The 27270-nt window shown below is 36.7% G+C and overlaps 1 protein-coding gene across 1 annotated transcript; it reads left to right on the top strand.

Moving 5' to 3' along the window:
• Nucleotides 1-5468: 5468 nt before the first annotated feature.
• LOC130076499 (zona pellucida sperm-binding protein 2-like) lies at nt 5469-26920 on the top strand. Its single transcript, XM_056241595.1, has 13 exons — nt 5469-5622; nt 6103-6302; nt 9525-9662; nt 9853-9967; nt 13027-13225; nt 19115-19256; nt 21799-21954; nt 22047-22102; nt 23670-23845; nt 24538-24938; nt 25688-25784; nt 25870-26050; nt 26136-26920. The coding sequence occupies exons 1-13, from the start codon at nt 5500-5502 to the stop codon at nt 26288-26290; spliced, it is 2139 nt and encodes a 712-aa protein (XP_056097570.1). The 5' UTR covers nt 5469-5499; the 3' UTR covers nt 26291-26920.
• The last annotated feature ends 350 nt before the right edge of the window (nt 26921-27270 follow it).

Genomic DNA, 27270 nt, shown 5'->3' with positions numbered 1-27270 from the left:
AAAAGTGTTCAATATTTTTAATACTTTTTTGATAAATGAACAGAAAGGGGCTTTATTTTAAGGTCTCATTAGTAATAACACATTGAAGAGTAATATTAATTAACTTCCCCCCGGTTTCACAGATAAGGCATTAAGTCTAGTCTATGTTTGAGCTGTTTTAACTGAAAGCAACTTACACTGATATATCTTAAAATATGTCAGTGCCATTGTTTTGTCTCTCAAGATGCACATCTTATTTCTAAGACACGTTTATAAAAGCTACTTGAATGTCCTAATTGAACCCAGGTTTAATCCTGGCTTAATCTAAGCCCTGTCTGTGAAACTGGGCCTTTTAGTTAATTGTTATGGTTTGGTTTAGGGTTAGTTGTGTGCAATTATGCATAATTTACTCATATTACTACAGTAATTCATGTAACATGTAGCCTAACAAGGACACTTAATTATTATTGTAATATTAAACTTATGAATAAGTACAATTGCACAATTTTAATTATTAAATTAAATGATTGTATTGTATACATGCATTTTATTTTCAGTTTGTAAAGTGATTTATTTATATTTTACATTTTTACAATATGTGTCTCTCCTTGTCCCCCACACTTTTAACTTGCTAACAAGGCCAATGGAGTGATACAGTTCCAACACAAAAAAAGTGCAACATAAAAAGGTCCATGTGCGTGATATTTTGAAATATGAAATGGTTATTGGCCGGGTCAGTGCAGCTGTGTGTGGACGCAGTGGTTTAGAGGTCTGTCTTTGGTATGTTTAACAGCTGCAGTCGACTCAGCTGAGAGGAAAGTGGGTCAAAGTGTCTCGGTCAGATTTCCTGTAAGTATCAGAATGCCAGAACCTCCACAGTTCCAGGATTAGGAGGATAGTATTGGTATTTTCACCCACAACTTAATTACATTCATAAATATATAACTCAATAGGCTAAAAATGCTCTATATTCCATGATCCAACACTTTTTTTAGCCTCACTGTCAAACTCACTGCCAAAGCGTGTGGGAGTCACACCATGCCCAATAAGGCTTTGAAAATGTCTCTGGAATCTACATGTCTCATTTGTTTAAACCAACGAGTCATCCTCAGATATACTCCAAAGGCAATGCTTACCCTAGAGATGGGTATAAAGTAACACTAACTATGCAAAGTGTCTGCTGAAAAAATATAGCTCATGCCTAAACATTTCTAAAAAAAAACAACTTTATACATTTACTGTCACATTTATGGTGTGCCCGCGTGGCACAGATTCATGTTTCCAAAAGAACTGCTGTCTGCAGGCATATTTCACATCCGCTCATATTCATGGCTTTATTCAAAATGTTTATACAAAAGCAAACCCCATCAGTTAGATCATTCCTTATACTTATAGTAACAAAGAGGCAAACAGGACAACAAAATAGACACACTCCAGAATCGTCTATTCAACCCAATCCCTTCCATATTACAATAACACAGATAAGAGTGTATTTTGTCATTTAGGGACCGTGTAGTATATTTCAGTGAGTGTAGATCAAACTTTTGCATCCAGTTATGAGAATGTGTGTCTCATGCTTCAGATTTATGAGCTCCATGTGAGTCAAGCAGTGTCCTTCGTGCATATTCATATCACTGTGAATAAGTGTAAATAGCCTGTATTATAAAATGATGTATAATGTATGTGACAATGGGAAAAAAGTTAAAAATGATAAAATAATGAAGGATTGAAAGTGTCATTCATTATAAAGAATAGATTGTTGTCAAACTGGAGTCTGGAGTCAAACTCGATTTGCTTAATCACGTTGATCTTTCGAAATGCATCTTAAAAAAAAAGAAGCATTACACGACATTAAGCAACACTGACATCATCTGGACAGCACGTGAAAAATGCAAAAGTCATGAATAGTCCGCCCTAAAGCCTCTATCCATCTGACGCCCCGCCCCCTCTTTAATTAAATATCTTTTTGTTTTCTAAAGATGAAAATTATTTAGAAAAATCACATATTCATGTAAAAAAGTAGGCCTATAAAATCAGATTAATGGAATTTTAATTTTTTAAGTCTGAACGAATCTAAATGTCACTGGATGCATTCTTTGTATGTCTCAGGTGGTCATGGTCCTTGGTGGAGCTACGGTATCCATCAAAGAGCACAGTGATCCAGAGGTGCTGGCTACCCAAGGGCATCACAAACCGGAGGTAGCTCTCGGCGATGTCCTTCCACGTGAGCTTAGCCTCCCGTTTGACGCTGTGTAGAAGCCAACCAGAATCAACCACCAGGCTTGTGCAAGGGTTTTTTGACCACCTGAGACATACAAAGACGTACTTCAGTGACATTTAGATTTGTTCAGACTTTTAAAAAAAAGCATTGTTCCATGGGAAAAGTTCCTTGACAACAAGCACAACAAGGCCCAGCTCATTCTGCTCCTTGCTGAGATCTTCCAAAGAAGTAGGATCAGTGTACAACAATGCTCTGATGAGGCAATGGAGTCCTCTGTTGAGGTGAGGGCCGAGGACACAGACGTTATGGTTATGCTGGTGCATCATAGGGCAAACCACCCGGTCTTCCTCACAACAGCTAAATACACATCTTACAATGTCGGAAAGATCCGGGAAGCCCTCCCGGAGAGGTACTGAGAATACCTGATCTTCCTACACAGCTTCTCTGGCTGCGATATACCGTATCAGCAATTTCTGGGTTTAGCAAACCAACTTTGCTCACCAAGCTCTGCAAGACTGACAAAGCCATGGATGTGTTTAATGACATCAGAGCCAAGAAAAGTGACATAAACCCCCCTAGTTAGACATTTTAAAAGCTAATAATGCAAAAAAAAAACAAAAAAAAAATCATAATTTTCTTCAAGACCCTTTGGGCACCCCAAACTTGATTGGCTCTCCAGGTGTTCTCCAGAGGATTTGGCCGTGGATAAATTGGGAACCAATAGACACCATTTATGGCATGTGTAAATGTACAAAAAAAGTACAAAATCATGTCACTGTATTTTTGTGTTGTCACACTGCACAGTCTCATGCAGTTTTTCCACAAGTCTGGTTACATAGAACACAACTACACAAATAGGAGAATAAGAGGCATTTAAACACACAAGCAACTAGTTGACAAACTAACAGCTGGCAACAATCAAGGAAGATCTAGGAAATATTGGCATAACAACGACCTGAAACAAGACCTTCCAAATGAAAAGCCACCAAAAGTAGAAAAACTACAAGCAAGACAAAAAACAAACTTATACCATCCTCAGATCCCTTAATCTTATGAGTCTGTATAACCTACCAGGCCCTCCTTTTGTTGAGAGCATATTTTACAAAGCCTACACGCATCCACATAAGGACACTCTCAGACAGGACATTGCTTACAAAATCCTAGGATTATTTGAAACATTGTAATAAATACAGTACTACAACTTATCTTCAAAGGCTTCTCTTTGTGTTCGTGATGTGAAGTCTGAGACAAGACCCGAGATTTAATCCCACACATCACTCTAAACAGGCAGACAAGCCACATTAGCAAGATATACAAAGTCTTACTCTTTTCTTCCTGAACACAAATATCATATTACATGATGTGAATGGATAATGAAGATGAGGCTCTGATAATAAACATCCGTCAATGGCATAATTTTGTTGAGTGGCAAATGGATCTGCTGCCATCTAGTGGACATTTAGATCAAACCTCTCACTGTTTAAACTTTAAAGGGATAGTTCACCCAAAAATACACATTGTGTCACCGTTTACATTACTCGTCTCATTCATACATTCATATTCCTCCAGGGCATAAGTGGCCACCTCAAATGTAACTTTTTCCCCAGTAAAATCAATCAAATATAGCCTACTTTTGTTCAATTGTAATTAAAAAAATATCTATTTTTAACTTTGAGGGAACCGACGTGTGGTACTAATAATATTTATGCAAATAATTATGATTCATTTGTTCCTACAATTTTTACAATACAATTTTTTAAAAAGAATTTTAATTTTAATGAACCTCTTTATTGATATGAGCTTTTCCTCATTGTGGCTGATTTGTACTTTTTTGTCTTAAATGGTATAGTCACGTCCCTTATTAATTGTGTTATTTTTTTCTTTCCCTTTTGTGTTACTATCGTACGGAAGCGTATTGCATTCACTTGACGAAAAAAATCTACTCTGTTTTTCTGAATTAATGAGTTAATTATCTCAGAATTACGAGATAATTTTTAATGGAAAAAAAGGTTTTTTTGAGATAATTCATTAATTCAGAAAAACAGAGCAAAACAAATTTTCCATGAAAAATTATCTCATAATTCTGAGATAATTAACTCGTTAATTCATAAAAACAAAGCAAAAAAATAAAAAATCCATGAAAAATGATCTTGTAATTCTGAGATAATTAACTCGTTAATTCAGAAAAACAGAGCAAAAACTTTTTTTCCATTAAAAATTATCTCGTAATTCTGAGATAATTAACTCATTAATTCAGAAAAACAGAGTAGATTTTTTTCTTCAAGTGAATGCAATACGCTTCTGTACTTTCGCTTTCAGCAGGTTGACGGTGGTTTCCATTGGCTCATTTATCTGTCAATCATGGAGACGCTTAGTGTCGACAGCATTGTGTATCCACCAGTGTATAAAAGAGCATCCCTGTGTGAGGAAGGTAATTCATTTGATTCATTCTTACCATGCACCTGTTTGAACCACAGGGCTTAAACAGACAAACATGGACCTGGATGACGAAGAGTGGTTGATAGACTGGGAATCAGCAGAGCCACTTCCCCACCCGTGAACCTCTTCCTCCTCTGGTGGTCCAGACCAATCTCAAGTCTTCTTTGTTGCCACTGGTTATTCACAGTCTCAAGTCTTCTTCATCGCCTCTGATCTTAATCTCTGATTCAGATTAAGATCCGGTTCTCATTAGAGTCAAGCTCAGAATAACAGACACAATAACAGATACAGAACAACAAACAGGTGCTATCAGAAGTCATCAAGTTTAGTTTTTTTTTGGTCATGAACAAAATATTTTTGGTCACTGAAGAGAATCAGAGGGTTAAAGCATCCCATTTGTTTTCCTTATACCACACATTACCATTACTTAGTCATATTTTACATGTAGATTAGATCGTTCTGGTCCTGTTGGCATCTAATTTGGCTGCTTCTACCAAGTGACAAATGAATTTGAATAATTGATGATATGGTTAGTCGTGACCCAAACCTGACCTGTATTCATTTTTTCAGTTATAACATCGGTTGACAAGCTCTCACCTATCTGGTATATCACTAACTGTTTCAATTTCTTGGAAGGTATATGTTGTCCATGTTAATCAGTATCATTTACACGATACACACACACACATGCACACAAGGAAACAACAACTGAAAGCTGATATCCGTGTATTTTGGATTTCACAGAAACTATCGGAAACATTCTTCATGTGCTTGTTTTCAGCTGGCAGAACCAGTCAAACTGTAGTCCATGTAGTCATCTGTGTTTACTGCATTACCGCAGTGTCATTTCATCAAACACTATGGCACATGCTGCGCTACTGCTGCTGATCAGCTTGACCATTTCTGTGGGTCGAGCCATCAGTTTCTATGGGGGATCGATGACCTTCATGCCTGGAAACAGATATCCAGGTGGAACAGTGGAGGTAAGTCCACGTTAATACATTCATATCTCTTTAATCTGTTAACTGTCACCCCCCTTTTTGAGCATAGATTTGAACTGAAATGGTTGTTATTCATGAATGTTTTAGAATACATATTAAGGTTGGTTATTTTTAAAAAAGACATGCAGCAGACTATTGCAGAAGTGAAAGCAGCTTCTAAAAAATTAAAATGTAAAAAAGTTAGAGTAAAGAGTTTTCACAGTTTTCGCTTCTGGGACACTGACAGTTAACAGGCTATGGTAATGACATTTTTTTTTTTTTTTTTTGTTATTTTACGGAGAACTCACCCTCATTTAATTCCAAACTTGTATGATTCTCTTTACTGTGAAAATGTTTTTTTTTTTTTTTTTTCATAAAGTGAAAGTCAATGGGGTCCAGTCTTTGAAAGCATTCTTTACAATATATTGCATGGCTTATTTGCAGTTGTTAAAAAAAGATATCTGTTGTATGTGTTCCTGGCAGATGCACTTTTACTACAGAGAGTCTGGTAAACTGCCCTGTGATCCTCAAGTCGCATGGGCCTGTGATAGTGGCGACTGTGGCATTCTCACACTCTCAGAGCCTGAGGTGACGGATCAGGACCGTTCGGGTCAGATCCTCTGGTGCCAGTATGAGCGTCACATGACCACCAATGTCACTGGCGACGAGCCCTTCACTCTGAGGTAAGATCTATAGAATAATAGTCAAAAAGTAGACTTTTGCATACTTTTACTAAGAGTACTTAATACGTTTTAAGATAATATACTTACTGAATGTAATGTTTTCAGACATTTCAATAAGCCCTCATGTTCTGTTTAGGGTCTATGTGACCCCAGACCCTCTTCAAGTATTGAACAATCATATGTCAATTATTTTTATTTTGACATTTCAGGAATTTTCCTAATTATATAAGATCTTTTCAGGAATGTAATTTATAAAAAAAATTCAGTGTGGTGATCTTAAACATTATTGTAACTAAAATCAACTTACAGTTAAGTATCGTTCATCAACAATTAGGAAAGGGTACTAAAATGTGTTTTACTTAAGTAGAAGTACAGAATAATAATATGACTCAAGTAAGAAAAAACACTAAATTTACTACGTTACAAAGTACCTTAGTATTATTTTTCTATTTTTACCCAAAATGAGGCAATGTTAGCAAGATGGAGCATTAAACACTTTCATGTAATTTCTGTTTCTTTCATACTAATAGCTGGAGAGCGCCCCTGCCCAGAAAGTCCACAAGTGAGATTCATAGAAGTATTAAACTTATGACGTTCCAGGAAATCCCTTTATGGATATCAGATATAATATAACATGCCGACCGAGATGTTTTGACTGATGAAACATGAAGACAATAAACACGATTATGCATACATAGCTAGCCCAGATGCCAAGAGCAATTATTTTGTTCCTAATTTTGAAACGTAAGTCCACGTAAGATAATTTGAATGTTTTTTTGAGAAGGGCAAAAGCAAAGTAAGGGTAAGTGTAAGGGTAAGTCAGAGGTCTGATAATAGAAATGAGGGATTAAAACAGTATGAACAGAAAAGTGGGGTACGAGTTAACATGGTAAATAAAATGCTCTTTCTGATTGACCGATAAATCATGCGCTCTTATTTCACTGTTGTTGCTAATGTTGAGGTTATTTCAGCTTCGTACATTTAGTTTAACTGCATTGTTAAAGAGGGCAAGCTCCACCATTCAATTAATGATTCAACTTATCAACAGAGGACATTTTTTCTAGGACTAGTGTGGGACTCGATTACGATGCAGGCACAACTGTCTCCTGCTCAAATTGAGTCCATTCCTTTAGCCGTAGGCAGAATCAAGTTAGGCCAAGCCGTCACTGTGAACCCATTTCAGAAACTGTTGGGTTTCATGGCAGCTCCGTCCAACGTGATTCCTTTTGGCCTTCTGTACATGAGGCCATTGCAGTGGTGGCTCAAGACCAAGGGGTTTTTACACTTACTGTTACACTCACCCCCCGAAACCTCACTCCCATCACGGCAACAACGTAACCCCTCAGGTCCTACTCGCCCCACTCAGTGCAGGCCTCGAACCCGGGACTCCAGCACTGGAGGCGGGCACACTAACAACAATGCTAGAGACCGCAACCGCTAGAATTGGTTTACACGCACAGCTTTTACCAGCTAGCCTCTTTTTGTCACGGGAACACACGGGAAAACAGGAAGATCCAAATGCAGCATATTTATTATAAGGGCAATCCAATTCATAGTCATCCAGGCAGGGTTCAAAGTCCATTTTAGCAATCCAAACACAATAAACAAAACAAGAAACAGGCTAGAACACAGACCAGAAGTGTAGTGACAAATAACAACGAATCCGTACACATACTAACACAGACAGGGCATATATACACATATCTAACAAGACTAACAATGAACAGCTGGGAACAATGATGACGGGGAACAGCTGTGTGCAATGAACTGATGAGTGACAGTGACAGACAGAATGCTGGGAATTGAAGTCAATAGTGAAAGACACCGTGATAATGAGGACCTCTAGTGACAAACAAGGGAACACAACCAGACACTGTGACACTTTTACATGAGAAAGACCCCTTTAACTTAAATGCCATTATATTTTTAAAACAATAATATCTTAGTAAAAACCTTAAGTAATATTGACAAACTATATATCATTTGAAAGCTTACATATTCTCTAGTTTCCATATTTGGTGACTGATATTCAAAATAAATTACAGAGGAGCCATAATCTATCAATTTGTAACAAGAATATTTTCATACTCCTAAGGCGTGTTCAGACCTTTATTTTGAAATAGCAATGAACATGAAAAATCCAGCCCGTTCTCATCCTTTGGCGTCATACATGTGACGCTTTGGACATTTCGTTGAAATCTTACGCACATGGCATCGTTTAGCGTGAATATGAGACGCAGATCCCAAGGCGTCATAACCGTACCCTACCCCAGACCTAAACCCATAACAGTGCGTGTTATATTGACGCTAAAGGATGCCATGTGCGTAAGATTTCGACGAAATGTCATATGGCGTCACCTATATGACGCCAAAGGATGAGAATGCGTTGGAAAAATCATGAAAAAATGGTAGAAACCTCAGTTTGTTTTCATGGCAAGAGTTCAAAAGATAGCATCCATTCAATTATTTTAGAAAAAAAGGTCTGAAAATGTTTGAAATATAAAGAAAAAAATAATAAATTCACCATTTGTGATGTGGCAGCGAGCTATAACGCACATGCATGTTCTTTGTATGTGTTTCTTAGAGGTTGAATTCATATCAATATCTGCCAAACTTCCCATACTACTTCTGAATAGGATCTCTACTTCATAAATTGTATGAAAATTGTGGAAATAATGGTTTATATCACTCAAAACACATATGGAAATGGAGGCGCCCTTGTATGGGCAGTAATGGAGTCTGGTAGTGATCTGTTTTCTGTTTCACTTTCTTAATTTATTTCACTTTTACAAAAATCTGCCAAATGTCTTCTTTAAAACAAGACCAATCTTACGTCTATTTTCCAAAGCATTCTTGAATTACAACCATTTAAGTTTGAAATGTGCATTTTCATGTATATTCAAAAAAAGGGGGGTGACACTTAACAGGTATATTTTTGTTATAATTAATTATTTTGTAATGAGATACAGAAGGGTCAGAGAAAATGAATGTCATTAATTATAAATACAATAAACTCCACCCATTAATTTCAGTGAATTATTATTGTATCAAACTCAAAGGATTCATAAACATTGCCATCAGTATTTTAATATTTGCCCTTTGCCTAAGCAAAGTATAAATGCACATGTGATACTCTAACTTTATGTATAATATATATATATATATATATATATATATATATATATATATAATGGACCATTTTATTATTAAAACTCTCTTTAGTGACTCTGGTTGCTGCTGGGCAAATAATGTTCGTGATGTCCGTGAATGGACACTTCATAGTCTTGTTGACACAAGACTACGTTCAGACACTAAGACTGCAAACCGGTCCCCTGTTTCTGCAACAATACCGAACATAAGGTTTGTGGTTTTAAAATACAATTTATCTATTAATTTGTCCTACAGCTTTCTGGAATACTTGATTCTGAGTGGTCTACTGCTAACCTGAAGATCAAATATGTTTGTGACTGCCAAACTGTACAATATATTTCACCGTTGTCACTTCAACAATCAAGAAAATAGTTTCGTCTTGATAATGGTCTTTCCTCAGGGTTCCTCAGAACTGTTTTCAGCATCTTCACCTGCTGGCCCATGACCCAGATGGAGATAATGTGAGATGCATGTGCTCATCTTGCCATCAACTCCCAAACATAAATCTTGATGAGGTAACAGTTTCGAATGATACACTCCCATGACAAGTTCAGATACAGATTATGCAGGCAAATGCACCTTGGCAATGTAAATAAGCTGATTTCAGTCCTGTGGATGACAGAAATGTTGAATATAAAAATATTACAATTTCATTAAATGCTGTATAGTATAGATTACTATGGAAGCTTGTTTCCGCCACTGAATAGAAAATAAAAAAAATAATAATTGCGACTTTTTATCTCACAATTGCGAGATATGAAGTCAGAATTGTGAGAAATAAAAGTCGCAATTGCGAGATATAAAGTCGCAATTCTGAGAAATAAAGTCGCAATTGCGAGATATAATTATAATAAAGTTAATAGGCTTTATGCCGAGCGTCACGTGACCAAACCGGAAAACGGGTCTCATTGCATCCGCTTGTCAGAGAAAGTGTTAACGGCCGTAAGAACTAACTACGATATCTATGGATTTTTAAGGTAATCAGCTAACCTACTAAGTTCACTTTGTTATCGGTGTTTTATGCTGTTTAAATATCTAAACGTTAGTGTGAAGAAGAAAAATGAAAAAACTTTTAAATATCAATCTCCACATGCGAGGGACATTGGTTATGCTCATTTTTGCTTGCTCCTTTTAAGTTATCTTGAGTAAAATCGCAAAAAATTTCATGAAGCACATACAAAAGACCTGAATCGGAAGCGATGTGATCTGTTTTCCGGCTTGGGTCACGTGACGCTCGGCATAAAGCCTATTATTAGAAATAAAGTCGCAATTGCGAGAAAAAAAGACAGAATTGCGACTTTTTATCTCACAATTCTGACTTTTTTTCTCACAATTGCGAGTTTACATCTCGCAATTCTGACTTTATAACAAAAAATTGCGAGTTTATATCTTGAAATTCTGACATCTTTTCTCAGAATTGTGAGAAATAAACTCGCAATTGCGAGTTATCAGGCCAATTCTAAGGGGGAAAATAGACTAACTTTTGTCCCCTCAGAATATTTTATATCTCACAATTCTGACTTTACAACACGCAATTTCGTCTTTATATCAATCAATTCTGACTTTATATCTCGCAATTCTGACTTTATAATACGCAATTGCAACTTTATTTCACGCAATTCTGACTTTACAACACGCAATTGCGACTTTATATCAATAAATTCTGACTTTATATCTCGCAATTTCCGACTTTATTTCACGCAATTGCGATTTTATATCTCGCAATTCTGACTTTATATCTCGCAATTCTGAGAAAAAAAGTCAGAATTGTGAGATAAAAAGTCGCAATTACCTTTTTTATTTTTCATTCTGTGGCGGAAACAAGCTTCCATAGATTACAAACATCCATAACTGTTGTTGCCAGTATTTCTGTATGCTTCATGTTAATAGACCTTGGCCAGGGTAGCGCCATATTTAATTTTGACAGGAATAAAAACAAAACTGTGAGGGACAGAATACAGTGGGCGAATTTCAATCGGAAGTGCCCTACTCACTCCGAAGGGAAGAGCCCTTGATGTGGGAACTTTGCAGGGAGCAGGGCCTGCATGTCATAATGGAGGAGCCGTTTGAAACTCACTGGGCGAAGGGAGCAATGAAACACAATGCCATTTTCTCATTATCTTCACCCGCAGTGCAGTGTCCATCAGCCCGTTATCCCTTCTTACAACATGAACTTCTTATTATTGCTGTTAATAATTGTTGCAAATAAATGTAGACTTTATAATGAAGTTTTTAAAATATGCGTTATATGTGTGTGTGTGTGTGTGTGCGTGTATTCCCTCTCTGCTCTCAACTTGACAGTCTCTTTTTTGGACCCGGCATTTAGTCACATTTACCTAATGCATCTATTATTAAACACATTTCTACCTAGGAAATTTTTATATGAAATGTATGACAAAAATGTCTGTAAAATATCACAAACAAAACAAAACAGCTTGAATTATTCTTCTTAAAAGTTAACTTGTGGAAGTCCCCTTCATTGAGGGATTCAGAATTCTTTCATTTGGATCATCCCAACAAATAGCGTCCCCTCACGCAAAAACGCCGTTTAAAATTCACCCAGTGGGCCCTATCTTGCACTCGGCGCAAATGACTTTGTACACTGACGCATGTATCATTCCTATTTTGCACCCGCGCAAAGCGGGCTTTTCCCTCCACAGACACACGTCGGTTAACTAAGAAATACACTTGCGCTCCCCGGGGCGGTTCAGCGCAAAGAGGAGGCGTGTTCCGGCGCAAACTTTCCCTCATGCTATTTTGCTGTTCTATAAAACAAATGCGCCACTGACCAGAAAAAACCTAGTCTAAAGTCAGTGGCGCGTTGCGCGTTGTTCATTATGCTATTTTAAGGGCGCATGCTTGACCATAATCAATGTAGCGTGTGCACAACGCACATACACTTTGATTCTCTCATCTAAGCAGCAGTTTTCAGTTTTGCAAATCATACATTATTACGATAGATAGATAGATAGATAGATAGATAGATAGATAGATAGATAGATAGATAGATAGATAGATAGATAGATAGATAGATAGATAGATAGATAGATAGTACTTTAAAAAGTACAACTGAAAGTATTTTTCTGAAAGACGTTTCATACAGTGCGTGCCATTGTAAAGACTACATCTATCCCTCACAGCCTCACTCATCTGTTAAATTCAATATGGCGTCTAACCTGACTAAAGTCTATGCCAAATAAAAAATAAAACACCATAAGAACAGACCTGTGACCTATTTTAGCTAATCTTTTATCTGGTGTATCAGTTAAAATGCTTCAACATCTTGACAGGAATGTAGACCATGTTATCTATGAATAAACTTAATCTTTAACATTTACCCACATCAGTAAATAACATAATACTGATACTGTTCAATATTTGTGTGATGCGTGATCAGCCGTGACTGACCATTAACAGACTTGCTGCCCAGGGCGCTACAAATCATATTTCCAATGTCTTATAGTTTAGTTTATTTTTTTCCATGTTCGACGCTTTAAAAAAAAAAAAATTGACAGTTTTACAATTTAAATGTTACATTTCAATGCACAAACGGTGCTATTATTTTTTTGTCTAGGACTCGTGCACTCTGAGCAGTACTGGTACATTGGACTTGGGACTGCATGTTTTTGAGTTCACATTGGAGGACTATCCTGTATCAAACATCACTTTGACAAAAGAGAACGGGATCTCCTCTGTCAGAAATCCTTATAATCAGACCGCCAACCCTGACTCAACTCCACTCAGTCAAGTGCCTCTGCAGTTTGGAGTTGAAAGTGAGTGAGAATAATGTAGATCAGTGGGTTCTCAACCTTTTTTAATCCCATCCCCCATTTTCCACAACACATGTCGAAAGCCAGAAAGTGACACACTCTACAAATTACGTATCAAGATACCAGAAGTTTTAAGAGCTGAATGTTTTTCAAGGTTTCCACTCTTAAACAATGCATTTACACTTCCAGTTGTTTGTGATTAACTGGATAAGGATTCAGAATTGGAAAAAGAAACATTTTTTTTTTTGTCAATTTAAACCTGATAATATATATATTATATATGTATATATATATATATATATATATATATTTATACTTTTTTTTTTTTACTTAAAAAAAAGAAGTATATTCTTTAAAACATATTTACATCACTTTTTCAGTTCTAGAAACCACACTGGTGACACTTTAATTAAAGCCTTATTCCATGGTTTCTCTAAATACTCGATTCTGATTGGCTGGAAGTTGTGCATTAAAGCTGTTTATGCACAGGTAGTTCAGTCAGTTTAATCTGTTCTATTATGAGATGGGCACTCGAGTAAGTGACTCGGATTTGAGTCGCACTCGAGTCGCATTTTATCAACTCGACAAGGACTCGTGAACATTTTAAAAACAACTCAAGTCTTTTATTGTTAACTACTGATATCATAAAGAAAGAATTTGTGTTTTATTTGAATAGTAATCTGCGTCACATATATTTCCCTACGTGTCGTGGTAGTTCGGACCCTTAACACCGATCGGTGTGTGACATCAAAGTACCGCCAGAGCGATTCAACAGCCTATGGAGCGTCGGCTCTCCAATCGCTCTCGCGGTCACTGTGTAGCGCTGCTTCAAATCGAACAAGCCTATAGAATTTGATCATGTATGTCCGAGTATTGCGCGTAAACTCCGAAATGTCATAATGAAAGTTTTTAGCGACATCTAGCGGTTCGGTTGCGAGTTTGCATAAGGGCTCAGCCCACTGCTCACCCCTCCCTTTCGAAGAAGCTACGGTGGCTAAAACGGGACAAACATATCGTCGTCTGAGACAGCAGAGAATAGCCAGCGTAAACCAAGAGTGTCTAACATTGTCACTGTTTCTGTACCACAGTCCATTATAAACCACATCATGGATAAAGTTTACAAAGCCATTGTCAGGTGAGGATCAAGGGTCTTAATATATAATATAATAATAGTAATCAGCTGATTGTTGATGCGGCTTCTCTTTCAAGGTAGTGACGAAACGCGCTCTGTAGCGCTGTGTGTGTGTGTTCGCTGTCGGCTACGGTAGAAACATGACGTCACAATATGTCGACCTTCATAGAAGGGGATTCCCGCGCCTATGTAGATATAAATGCCTCATTCTAAGGTAATAAAAACATTACGGTTTATTAAGTAAGTTCTTTATACACCACTGAACACATAGTTATGGATGTCATATTGCATTTCTGTTAATAGATACTCAAAATTTTTACACATTGCACCTTTAAAGCGCATATTTAAACGTATCGCAATCAGTATGCGTACAGTTTTCTATTGACTTAAAAATTCGGAGGATTGATATTTTATGATGATGACTGTCGTCTATAATAATGCCGCTTTATAGCAAACTGACAGGCACCATCTTGCGTCCACTTAGCGATTGTATTAAAAATGACTAAATGTCTTGTTGCCTGGACAATTGATTTACACATTGTAATGGATTATAAAGTAACGAGCTGGATTTACATTATCCTTTACATCGTAGGACCTTTATTACAAACAAAACAGATAATATAAATATCATATACTTTGTTTATATAATACAACTAGAATAAAAATAGGATTTTTTAGGTTTGTAAGGCATGAAACGACCTTAAGACTCGACTCGCACTCGTGACTAAAGACTCCAGACTTGACTCGGACTCTAGCTTAAAGACTTGTGAACCTCTCTGGTATGATCTCATGAATAATTGTAATCACAGTTGTAATCTATTCACTGTTACAACTTTAGAAAGTATAATGTGTTAAAACATGACAATCAACTAATTTCAGATGTAACCTGCAAATCTGCTAATATTACAATGCATTTTAACTTTGACTACGCATATATAAAGCATTATAACGTACATTAAGAACACTTTTATAAGACGTTATACATAAAGGCTTCAAGTATGGTGTTCCCATCACACTTTTAAAATTAGGCTAAAATTAGGGGTTTTTTGTCCATAGAATGATAATCAAAAGGGTCTAGTATTGTTTTGAATTTCACTGTATGGACAGCTGAACATCCTTGAAAATATTTTCTTTTGAGTTCTGGTGAAGAATATATATTTTTTTAAAAATCATATGGCTTTTGAATGACATGAAGTGATATAAAATTACGTTTCTCTATTAACAGCATTTCATAATAGAGTGCAAAAATCGGGTTCCAGAAGTAAGAACTCTATTCATTTTCTCCATAGGGAGATTGATTTTTTAACAAACTGTTTAACAGCAGAATTTATGGTGGAAATACTACATTACCCATGATGCTGTGCAGAAACTCCCACCAATCAGAGCACCGCGACAAGAGAAAAGCATAGCAAAGCCATAACACAGCGAGGGAGAAGAACTAAGTTACATGAAACAATCCAACTACATATTTTACACCACTGACAAGGGAAAAGTCACTACTCACGGTGTTTATGGCTAGCTTCTAGCTTTCGCCGGCTTCTCTTTCAAGGTAGTGACGAAACGCGCTCTGTAGCGCTGTGTGTGTGTGTTCGCTGTCGGCTACGGTAGAAACATGACGTCACAATATGTCGACCTTCATAGAAGGGGGTGCCCGCGGTTATGTAGATATAAATGTCTCATTCTAAGGTAATAAAAACATTACGGTTTATTAAGTAAGTTCTTTATACACCACTGAAAACATAGTTATGGATGTCATATTGCATTTCTGTTAATAGATACTCAAAAATTTTACACATTGCACCTTTAAAGCGCATATTTAAACGTATCGCAATCAGTATGCGTACAGTTTTCTATTGACTTAAAAATTCGGAGGATTGATATTTTATGATGATGACTGTCGTCAATAACAATGCCGCTTTATAGCAAACTGACAGGCACCATCTTGCGTCCACTTAGCGATTGTATTAAAAATGACAAAATGTCTTGTTGCTGTCACGGGTACAGCAGCGTCAGCACCAGACCTATACACTCCGCCCACTCGTTCCGCATCCCCTGAGTCCTAATCATCTGCACCTGTCTTCATCACCTGTTGCCAATCTCCGGTTCAATCACTCACTGTTTAAATACACCACCAGTTCTCTCACTCAGTTGTCAGGTCTCGTTGATACTCAGTCGACTAATGCCGAGTTCAGACTGCACGATTTTCAAAATAATCGGGTCACTGTTGTTTTCACACTGCATGACTATCTGGGGTAACATTCAGTTGCTGCTGTGTTCACACTGCACGATGGATCGGCGACAGGAGGTTTCACACTGCATGACTTTACAAAAGAAAGAATCGCCGACAACTTCTGCCTGGTCCGCAAACTACGCTTCACAACCAAACAAACGCGAGAAGTGACAGGAAATAACGGAAGATCACGCGTGCGTGAGACCGGAGTTCTCGCGCGACACTGAATTTGTTATTAAAAAATGATAACCTGCAAATTGTCTGTGCACTGATTTGTAGCGAAAATGAAGAAGAAAAAAAACAGTTTATGCAGGAAATGGTTGGGAAGACGAGGGGAGCAAGGACTGTGTTTTGCAAAGAGAGTTGGGGGTAAATAAATAATTTTGCAAATGTCCTGCTGTTGCTGCTGGTCATGCAAATGTTTGTGCTTTGTTTCTGTTTGATATTATTGTAAATATAGGCCTATCTATTAAAATACTGATATTCTGGTCTATAACTCCTCCTCCTCCTCCCTGTATCTTGCTCTCTCGTTGGCTGTCGGTCATCGCCGATGTAGTTTTCAGTCAGAACACATTCACACAGCAGGATTGTGAATCGCCGACAGGTCCAGATATTTAGCATGCCAAATATCTCACGGGCGTCGGCGACTCGTCGGCGATTCTCTCAGATCGCGTCTTTGCTCATTCACACTGCGTGATTGTCACTCGCGTGAACGAGCACCGATTTGCCTGTGATTTCGGGCATTTGTCGGCGATTTCTCAAAACCTGTCGGCGAGCCAAAATCGGGGCTAAAATCGTGCAGTCTGAACTCGGCATTACTGACTCTCTCATACCACTAGTTCATCCTACCTGCTTCGTATTCTCACCCGCATCATCGGATCTCTCAGCCTGTCTTCCGGATTTCCAATCTTCAAAACCAATTCGACCCTAATTGTCTACTAACTCTTCACTTACCATGCCGTGTCTGTTCCTGAGTGCATCAATAAACATTATTGCAACTTTACCTATTTGTGTCGTTCTGTTTCATGACAGTTGCCTGGACAATTGATTTACACATTGTAATGGATTATAAAGTAACAAGCTGGATTTACATTATCCTTTACATCGTAGGACCTTTATTACAAACAAAACAGATAATATAAATATCATATACTTTGTTTATATAATACAACTAGAATAAAAATAGGATTTTTTAGGTTTGTAAGGCATGAAACGACCTTAAGACTCGACTCGCACTCGTGACTAAAGACTCCAGACTTGACTCGGACTCTAGCTTAAAGACTTGTGAACATCTCTGGTATGATCTCATGAATAATTGTAATCACAGTTGTAATCTATTCACTGTTACAACTTTAGAAAGTATAATGTGTTAAAACATCAATCAACTAATTTCAGATGTAACCTGCAAATCTGCTAATATTACAATGCATTTTAACTTTGACTACGCATAAAGCATTATAACGTACATTAAGAACACTTTTATAATACGTTATACATAAAGGCTTCAAGTGTTCCCATCACACTTTTAAAATTAGGCTAAAATTAGGGGTTTTTTGTCCATAGAATGATAATCAAAAGGGTCTAGTATTGTTTTGAATTTTACTGTATGGACAGCTGAACATCCTTGAAAATATTTTCTTTTGAGTTCTGGTGAAGAATATATATTTTTTAAAAAATCATATGGCTTTTGAATGACATGAAGTGATATAAAATTATGTTTCTCTATTAACAGCATTACATAATAGAGTGCAAAAATCGGGTTCCAGAAGTAAGAACTCTATTCATTTTCTCCATAGGGAGATTGATTTTTTAACAAACTGTTTAACAGCAGAATTTATGGTGGAAATACTACATTACCCATGATGCTGTGCAGAAACTCCCACCAATCAGAGCACCGCGACAAGAGAAAAGCACCAAAAGAGCTCTTTAGCCCCGCCCACTCCCACAAAGCACTGCGAATGACATAATCAAGTTAATCTCCTTATGATCTCAAAATACTTAAATATTGGTACATGTAAATATTTAGTAATAAACTTAAAATATATTGTTTTTAAATATATATATTAACACTTTAAATGAGTAGTTTTATATTTCTCCATTGTTTTTAAGTCGATTATGCTGTTCGCAGTGCATCATGGGATTGTAGTTCTCACCATCACTAAAGACATAAGTACACAGCCTTATACTTTTGTATTTTTGTCCGATTTTCAAATACTTTTTTTGGCTTCAAATCAAAGTTTGTAAAGTTCATGTTCATGGCTGATAATGCTTTAATAATGACTTTTTAAAATCCCTATAGGAGATTTGAATGGGGAAAAAAACTTCCGGAGCCAACAAAACTCTTTTAGTGGGCACTGCTGGATTAGAAACATGTGACAAAATACAAACTAATAGAACACGTTTCATTTGCTGTCAAAGACTAGTACTGTATGAATAAGGCTTTAGCAGTAGTTTGCATGTATTGTGTTGCTTCAACTCACTGTAGTTCTGTGCATTTAAGTCATTCTACCCTGTTTCCACTGTTTTGTAGTCCTAACACCAGTCCACAGTTGTGTACCAGGGGTGAACAGGCCAAGTTTACTGACACCAACTCCCTTACATGGAGATGTACAACATGCAGCTGTGGGACGTGATCACATTATCACCCTCCGTGCCCAGAGCTCGGGCAACAGGTCGGAAATATGCATTGTCCAAAAATTTAACAAAAAAAAATTCTGCCACAACTTTCCTGAACAGGTCCAAATTTCACTCTACTAACATATGCAATTTTTGTATAAATTCTGAAGATCTATCAGATGCAGGCCCGGTTCTGCGGAGGTACTATAGGGTGCTAAACACCCTCAAAAAAAAGCAAGAGCACCCTCAGCCTCAGTTGATACTGAAATAATCTCATATTGGCGAAACAGATTTGGCAAACACTCCAGTGCTTATTTGTGTTTGTGCTCTGGAGAGCATTGGAGGTTTCTATTTACAATATGTTTTTGCAGCGCTGAGCAATGTAGCCAATCACAGACATATCTGTTGAGCTCTTAAAGTGCCCCTATTATGGATTTTTGAAAATGACCTTTCATGTGGTGTGTAACATAGCTCTAAGTGAATGAAAACATCCGGCAAAGTTTTAAATCTGAAAGTCCACCGTATATAAAGTTATTGTCTTTCAAAAGTAAGAGTCGACTCTGAGTCAATAAAAAATTAATCGTTTTTCAAACGAGTCATTAGCCGTTTCGTTCTTGACGTCAAGATGAAACATTAGCATATTGCCCGCCCACGTATTGCGCGCGCAGACACCAGGGAAAACTTGAACCTCAAACACTGCAGCTGATTCCTGTGGACGCTGGACAGCATCGTGTCGAGAAGACGCTGTGCTCTACAATGTGACGGTAAAGCCAGTTTATTTTCACTGCCCAAGGGCGAGCATATGAAGAATCACTGGTTAAAATTCATCTTTACCACGATACCACTGCATTATAATCCTGCTATAATCCATTAATGACGACTGCTTCTCAAATCTCGGAGTTAAATGCCGGATTCACAAACCGCTTGCTCTTGAAAACTGTGTCTATTAATGCAGATTGTCTGTCGTTCTCACTACTTTGAGGAAAGATTAAGCATGGAGCAAGATTTGTTTTACCAACGTTTATGTTACATCAGTCATTCACGCTAGAGCTCGGCTAATGTATGCACTGTTATTGATACAGTTTCCACATGTTCACCGCAATAAATTAGAAAAATACTCTGTAAATAAATAAGTACATGTAAAATAATCGGTTTGTTGATGGACATGCACTTGTTAATGCTGATGGTGAGGAATTACAGTTGCAACATCTCATAATTTACCTCAAACTGAGTAGTGTATCACTGAGAAATGTCCTGCTCGAGTCGTCCTTGCGATGGAGGTTCGGGTTGAATAACTAGTTCTTTCAATGTTTCACCATCGGACTCGCGCTCGTATTGATATGGTAAAATCGACGTCATTGTTCGTTACAGTGTTTAGTTTACGGTGTAGGAAGCCTCAGGACAGCTGGCATTGTTATGGCAATGGGCTTTTTGTTTTCGACGCGCGCTGTACGCGGTAAACCAATCACAACAGACTGAGCTGTCGTGCCAATCAGAGCAGAGCAGAGTAGTTCGCGGAAAGGAGGGATTTAGAGAGATTGATTCATCTGACAAGTCGTTTGAGAATCATGTGCAAATGTATATTATGAGAAAATGAAACAGGTTTTTTTTACCTTTGACCCATGTAAACCTGTTGAACCTGTCCAAAACAACATTAGGAAACTTTAAAATAGCATAATAGGGGCACTTTAAACGCAATGGCCAATCAGAGGTTATGTTCAGTGTAGAGTTTCGCTCACTTGCGAATTCTATCATTATAACAAACAAAGTACAATGTAAATAAGATATTTACTGTGCAGTGTAGACGGCTTTTTTTGCTAGAGTGCAGCAGAACTCAAGTGAGTTTTCTATTTCTATTTGAATAAAGGTTTTGTATTTCATGCTGCTAAGAGGACCAATGGCCACGCACATGCATTTAAATGCGGGATTTACTCTTAAAATTGCAATTATTAACTTTTAAGTTAACTATTTCAAAAATACAGCCACAATTCTCACTATTAACAATGACTTTTGCCTCAAACTCCTAATTACTGCTTATTAATAGTTAGTAAGGTTGTTAAATTTAGGAATTGGGCAGAATTAAGGGATGTAAAATATGGTCATGCAGAATAAGCCATTAATATGTGCTTTATAAGTACTAATAAACAGCCAATATCCTAGTAATATGGATGCAAATAGTGAGAATTGGACTCTAAGCTAAAGTGTTACCAAAAATACATAGGCCTAGATGTGCATTAAGTAATGTAAGTGCTGACTAATAGATTATTTAAATTTTTACAACAAAAAAACACACAATATTTTTGAAATGTTGTTCCAACTATTTGTAAAAGTAATGACTTGTAAATCTCTCACAGTAGCTACATTACTATTTGTGTTGTAGTGGTGGTGTTTAGGGGTCGTTGCTTACACATTATATCTGTGCTTTACCTCCCTAACTTCAGAAGCACCCTCAGTGATTTGATTCTGGAACCGGGCCTGATCAGATGTGCAGTGAAATTGTTGAAATGCTTAGTATCTCTAGATAAACCAACCAGCCGTTTTTGCATGTACTTGTCATTTGAGTAAATGTTATCTAATCTTTCAATCACTATTGTATAGTATCTTAGACTTCCAGGTCAGTGGTCCATGGAATATGTCAAAGAGCTTGAGGAATACAAGTCAAGGGGTTACAGAGGCAATGCTGACATGGACACCACAGGAATCTGACCTGCATCATCATGTACCCGTGTGTTTCACTGCAGAGACACTTCAGAGGTAAAATGAGGTCTGTTCATAAGCTCACTTAGAATTCAAGATTAGTATGATTTGTTCCTTGAACTGTCATTCGTCTTTCTCTCCATAATTAGTCAGTCAGAGATGAGGTGCATTGTGATCATTGTGGCAAAATCGAGGGTTCTCTCAGGTAAAAAAGATTTCATAAATGTCTTAATGAACGATTCTGTTAACAGTTGTTTTTGTATTGTGAAATATCTAGTTCAGTCATGAAACTCTAGATGGTACAGGCTGATATGTCCTTTACATGCAGTCTGCACCATCTAGAGTTTCATGACTGAACTAGATATTTCACAATACAAAAACAACCTGTAAACTATAAAAATAAACAACTGTTAACAGTTTTAATTTTTGCTTGGAATCATATTTACTACATGGCACACGACGATTGGCCTCTGCTGATCTTGCAACCAATGAGATTGCTTGCTCAACATTTGAATAGTCTGGTTTAGTCTTTGCTGTAGGCTAGTCCTACAGCGGGCAATCAGAGTACCTCTGAAACCACCTCCCCCAGCTCCACCTGCCTAGATCTGCTATGGTATTTATGTGTCTATTCATGCAACAGCAGAATAATCTTACTGTACATGCTCACAGCAGCGTGACTGTGTATCTGTATCTTTTCAAACAGATTAATCCTTTAAGTGTCACCCCCCTTTTATTGAATATACATGAAAATGCACATTTCAAACTTAAATGGTTGTAATTAAAGAATGCTTTGGAATATAGACGTAAGATTGGTCTCGTTTTAAAGAAGACATTTGGCAGATTTTTGTAGAAGTGAAAAAAATTAAGAAAGTGAAACAGAAAAAAAAGTCATATGTAAATCATTTAATTGTTCATATTTTATATAAAATATATATTTTCAAAACCTGGGCGACTCTAAAACTGCAAAAAAAATAAAAGTAAAAAATCGGAACAAGTTGTGTTTCAAATTTTAGGTTGATATCTCAAAAAATTAGCTTTCAGTAAGATTTTGTTTGGGTGCAGTACCAAACTTTTTCACTAGATGACAACCAGACTCCATTACTGCCCATATAAGGGCGCCTCCATTTCCATATGTGTTTTGAGTGATATGAACCATTATTTCCACAAATTTCATACAATTTATGAAGTAGACGTCCTATTCAGAAGTAATATGAGAAGTTTGGCAGATTTTGATATGAATTCAACCTCTAAGAAACCCCAAAAAGAACAAGTATGTGCGTTATAGCTTCCTGCCACATCACAAATGGTGAATCTATAAATTTTTTCTTTATATTTAAAAAAAATGTCAGACCTTTTTTTCTAAAATAATTGAATGGATGCTATCTTTTGAACTCTTGGCATGAAAACAAACTGAGGTTTCTACCCTTCTTTCATGATTTTTCATGTTCATCACTATTTCAAAATAAAGGTCTAAACGCGCCTTAGGAGTAATTCATTTGGAAAATCAATCACCAAATATGGAAACTAGGGATTGTAAGCTTTCAAATGATATATAGTTTGTCAAGATTAGTTTAGGGTTAGCATATATTACTGTTTTAAAAAGTGAAATGGATTTGGGCCCACTGGTGGGCCGGTGACACTTAATGATACTATGAGTTGGATTCTTTTCACATTTTTCTTCCTCTAAAAGCATTGTTAGTGCATTGATAATATCTTGCAATTCTTGTTGTTGTCATTTTAGATCAATTAATAAATGTATCATATCCCTCAAGGTGAAGCAGAGGTCTTCTGTGAAGATAACAGGATCAGCATTGCAATAAGCAAAGCCTCAATGAAGGGGATTGATCAAAACTGGCTCCAACTGAGAGACCCTACCTGCTCTCTTACTTCCAATGACACCCATATCCTGGGCATGGTGTCCCTCGACACCTGTGGTACCACGATGGAGGTAGAAATACGTTCTATGCGTCTATGTTCTCCAATTTAAATAGAATATTTGCTATGCTACTCAGCTACAAAATATATATCTTCAAAACGTCCAGTTTTTAATGTATTAAGAACATCTCTTCTTGGTTATGTGAACGTTAGAGGGACATTCCATTCTATCATTTTGAAAAAGTTATGAGAATAAATTAAGTTAATAAGTTAATTATATTGTAATTACTGAAGAACGTTATTGAACAAGTTCTGAGAACGTTCCCTTTTAGCTGATCCTTCTAATGATTAAAGGCACCAAAAAAAAGTTTTCTCCCAAGATTTAATTAATCAGTTATATATAATATTCCAATAATTTTGTTCTAGGAACATTTTATATTCACATTATAAAAACATTCATCAAAAACAAGAAAACCATCATATGGATGTTCCATGAACATTATTGGCACAATGTTTTCTCCTAACATTAAAAAAACATTCATCAACTTTTAATTACATCATAAGGATGTTCCGAGAACGTTGTTTTATGAACGTTTTCTCTCAATGTATATCAAAAATTAATAATGGTCCATAAAACATTTTTTAAGAATATTTTGTCCTAACATTTACAAAGCCTCTGAAAAAACTGTCAGCTTTATAATATTTATCTCTGTTTTTTATTTCTGCCTGATCTTTTCACACACCTGCTTCCTCTTGACCAATCAGGACTCCGGAGACTTCATGGTCTTCAAAAACGAGATCAATTCTTTTGAGAACCCCAATGAAGTAATTACCAGACGCAATCAAGTTAAAATCGGCTTCTCCTGCCAGTACCCCAAAGTAGCCAGTGTTTCAAACCACTACATCAACAAGAAGTCAGACTTCATCTTTACTGAATCCAGCTTTGGCACATTTAGTTACACATTTGACATTTTTACTGACAATAACTTTAGCAGTCCAGTGGATCCCAGTCTATATCCGCTGGAGATAAATTTGATAGATGTGCTCTACATGGGCATTGCAGCCCATTCTGCTCTCCCTGAGGTCCAGCTCTTTGTGGAGTCTTGCAGGGCCACTCCAGATGCCAACCCATACAGTGCTCTCTCTTATGACATCATCAAAGATGGGTGAGACTGCTAAAATCCTTACACTAAAGTGTGGTAAAATCTCTCTTCTATATCTGTTCCACATCAATTTTATTTTGTGGGAAAAAAAGATTTTGTCTTAACCAGACATGAAAAGTGTCTTGGTTTTCCATATCTCTGGTGTTTCGCTGTATAGCTCCGCCCACAGTGAAACCTCATTTATCCAAAGGGTGTACCGTCATGGTTTTTGGATTCTTATTTTGTTCTGTTTTGTTTCCCTTATATCCTATTTCCCTGCTCTGTTTAGTTTCAGTTTCCTTGGTTTCTGATTATCTACCGGTTTGTTTCTATGGTTATAATTATCGGCTTTGTCTTATTTAGTTCATTGCTATATCCTTAGTATTTAAGTACTGAGTTTGGTTCTGTTCCTCGTCCGGTATTGTCTTGTTTACTTATACCTTTGTTTACTTCTGGATAATTGTTTTTCATATGATTAAAGGATTATAGCTAATCGCTTATTCTGCTTATCCTTGCCGAATACTTTGCAATAGTAGGGTTTCCGTGATAGTCAAGTTTCTCAGATCACTTAATCCGCAGGAAGTTGAAGATCTACTGTTTGAGAATTTCATTCAAGATTTCTCCATAGATTACACAATACACATTTATGATAAAAAATTAATGTAATCTCTTTGTGTATGATTGATTGAATATTCAGAAATAATATATTGTTTTGCTACCCTAACTGCTCTGTATAATTATTCAGAAGTCATGTGATCATTGTTTTCTTACAGGTGTATTTTGGATAGCACAGTTGAGGTTTATCATAGTGATGCAAGAACGTATGACTTTGGGATCCAAGCTTTCAAGTTCACAGGAGGCTACAATGAGGTAGCTATTACAGAATCACATAGTAATGTTGTAAATGTTGTTGAGTATGAACATTAACTACAATGCACTCAAATTCTGCTGACAGGTGTACATTACCTGCTCAGTAATTCTGTGTGCGGAAGGAAGTTCAAACTCTAGATGCGTCCAAGGCTGCCTCAGAGAACCCACACGCAAACGCAGACGAGATGTGAGCAAAGAAACCGATAGGCATCACATAACGCAGGGTCCCTTCCGTGTGGCTAGACAAACTCAGCATTCTGCAGCAGGTATATTAGTAAGGTCTTAAATAATAATGAGTTCAAATGATTCTGCATCATAATCTTTAATATAATCGATTCTTACTTTCTTTAGCATCAGAAAATGGTGGTTCTCTTCATATCAATGCAGGCACCGCGGTCTTCTCAGGACTCTTTATAGTCTCCATTGTGGTGCTGGTGGGATTGTGGGTGTACACCTGCAAAAAGACAAGAGCAACTGACCGCATGTATCTAATGTCCAGCTTCTGAAGAACATTTAAACATAACATTCTGTTTATGAATCCTCTCTGTTCGTGTTAATTGAAAATTTAATTCAAATGTGGTCAAATCTGCATTACTTTGTCAGACATTGTATGCCACTAAAATTTGCACATACATGAAAGGGTTTGTGTGTTAGAAATTATTCATATTTTGATACTGTGTGTTTCAGATTCTGTCTAAAGGTAAAGACTTACAGGTGCTTTACACAAGTAAATGTCTAGATTAAAACAATAAATAGCATCAGCAGCAGCATACTTGCCTTTGCCTAGTACTTTACTCTTTTAAACCCATTTTCTTCTTTTTTTTAAACATTGTTTAGGGATCATCCAGTAATTTGATGTGTAAGTAATCATAGTGCCTGTTAGGTGTAAAAGGACCTAATATGTAAATTTAGGACTGTTACAAACAGCTGATACCTTGATGGAAATTGTACTGTGTCAGAAGTAGAGAAAGCAAAAGTGTTTTTAAGGCTTTTAATGAAGAATAAAGTCAATTTGACTCACTTTTTTTGTTAGATGTACTGTTTCTTTTGTCTATTCTCTAATCCATGTTAATTCTGAGGACATTTACTTCTACTGTATCTGTAATATTTTACTAAATGTAACTTCAAACCTCTGATTCAGTTGCTTTCTTTCTATAACATTTCTGATTTACTATTCTCAACATGATATTTGATTAAAAAGCTAACATAAAGCTTGCATTTTCCTCTGGATTCAAAGAAAGTAATGTTACAAAAATAATTATATTAACAACAACTTCATGGAGTCAGATAAATATATACTTTGGCTCAGTTGTGTCCCAGTTATTGGTCTACATAAGGTCGGACACCAATATTTTTGGTGACCCCGACGTGATCTTACATCTAATTCTGCTAGTTTCAATCACACAGTTCTCGCAGATAATACTATGCCTAATATACAGACATATTTGCTTTTATGCCAACCTCCCCTGCTAATAATGCTTACTGT

Source organism: Rhinichthys klamathensis, unplaced genomic scaffold (assembly GCF_029890125.1).
Source record: "Rhinichthys klamathensis goyatoka isolate OS25496 unplaced genomic scaffold, OSU_Roscu_1.1 h1tg000656l_1, whole genome shotgun sequence".
NCBI classification, from domain to species: domain Eukaryota; kingdom Metazoa; phylum Chordata; class Actinopteri; order Cypriniformes; family Leuciscidae; genus Rhinichthys; species Rhinichthys klamathensis.
The sequence above is the reverse complement of the archived record's forward strand: the minus strand, read 5'-3'. Positions and strand labels throughout refer to the sequence as shown.

What these genes read in the sequence shown, in the direction of transcription:
- LOC130076499 (XM_056241595.1), top strand. Translation starts at nt 5,500, where the DNA reads ATGGCACATGCTGCGCTACTGCTGCTGATCAGCTTGACCATTTCTGTG. An exon ending in ATCCAGGTGGAACAGTGGAG is followed by an intron (nt 5,623 to 6,102) that starts GTAAGTCCACGT and finishes TGTTCCTGGCAG; the next exon opens with ATGCACTTTTACTACAGAGA. An exon ending in ACTGCAGAGACACTTCAGAG is followed by an intron (nt 21,955 to 22,046) that starts GTAAAATGAGGT and finishes CTCCATAATTAG; the next exon opens with TCAGTCAGAGATGAGGTGCA.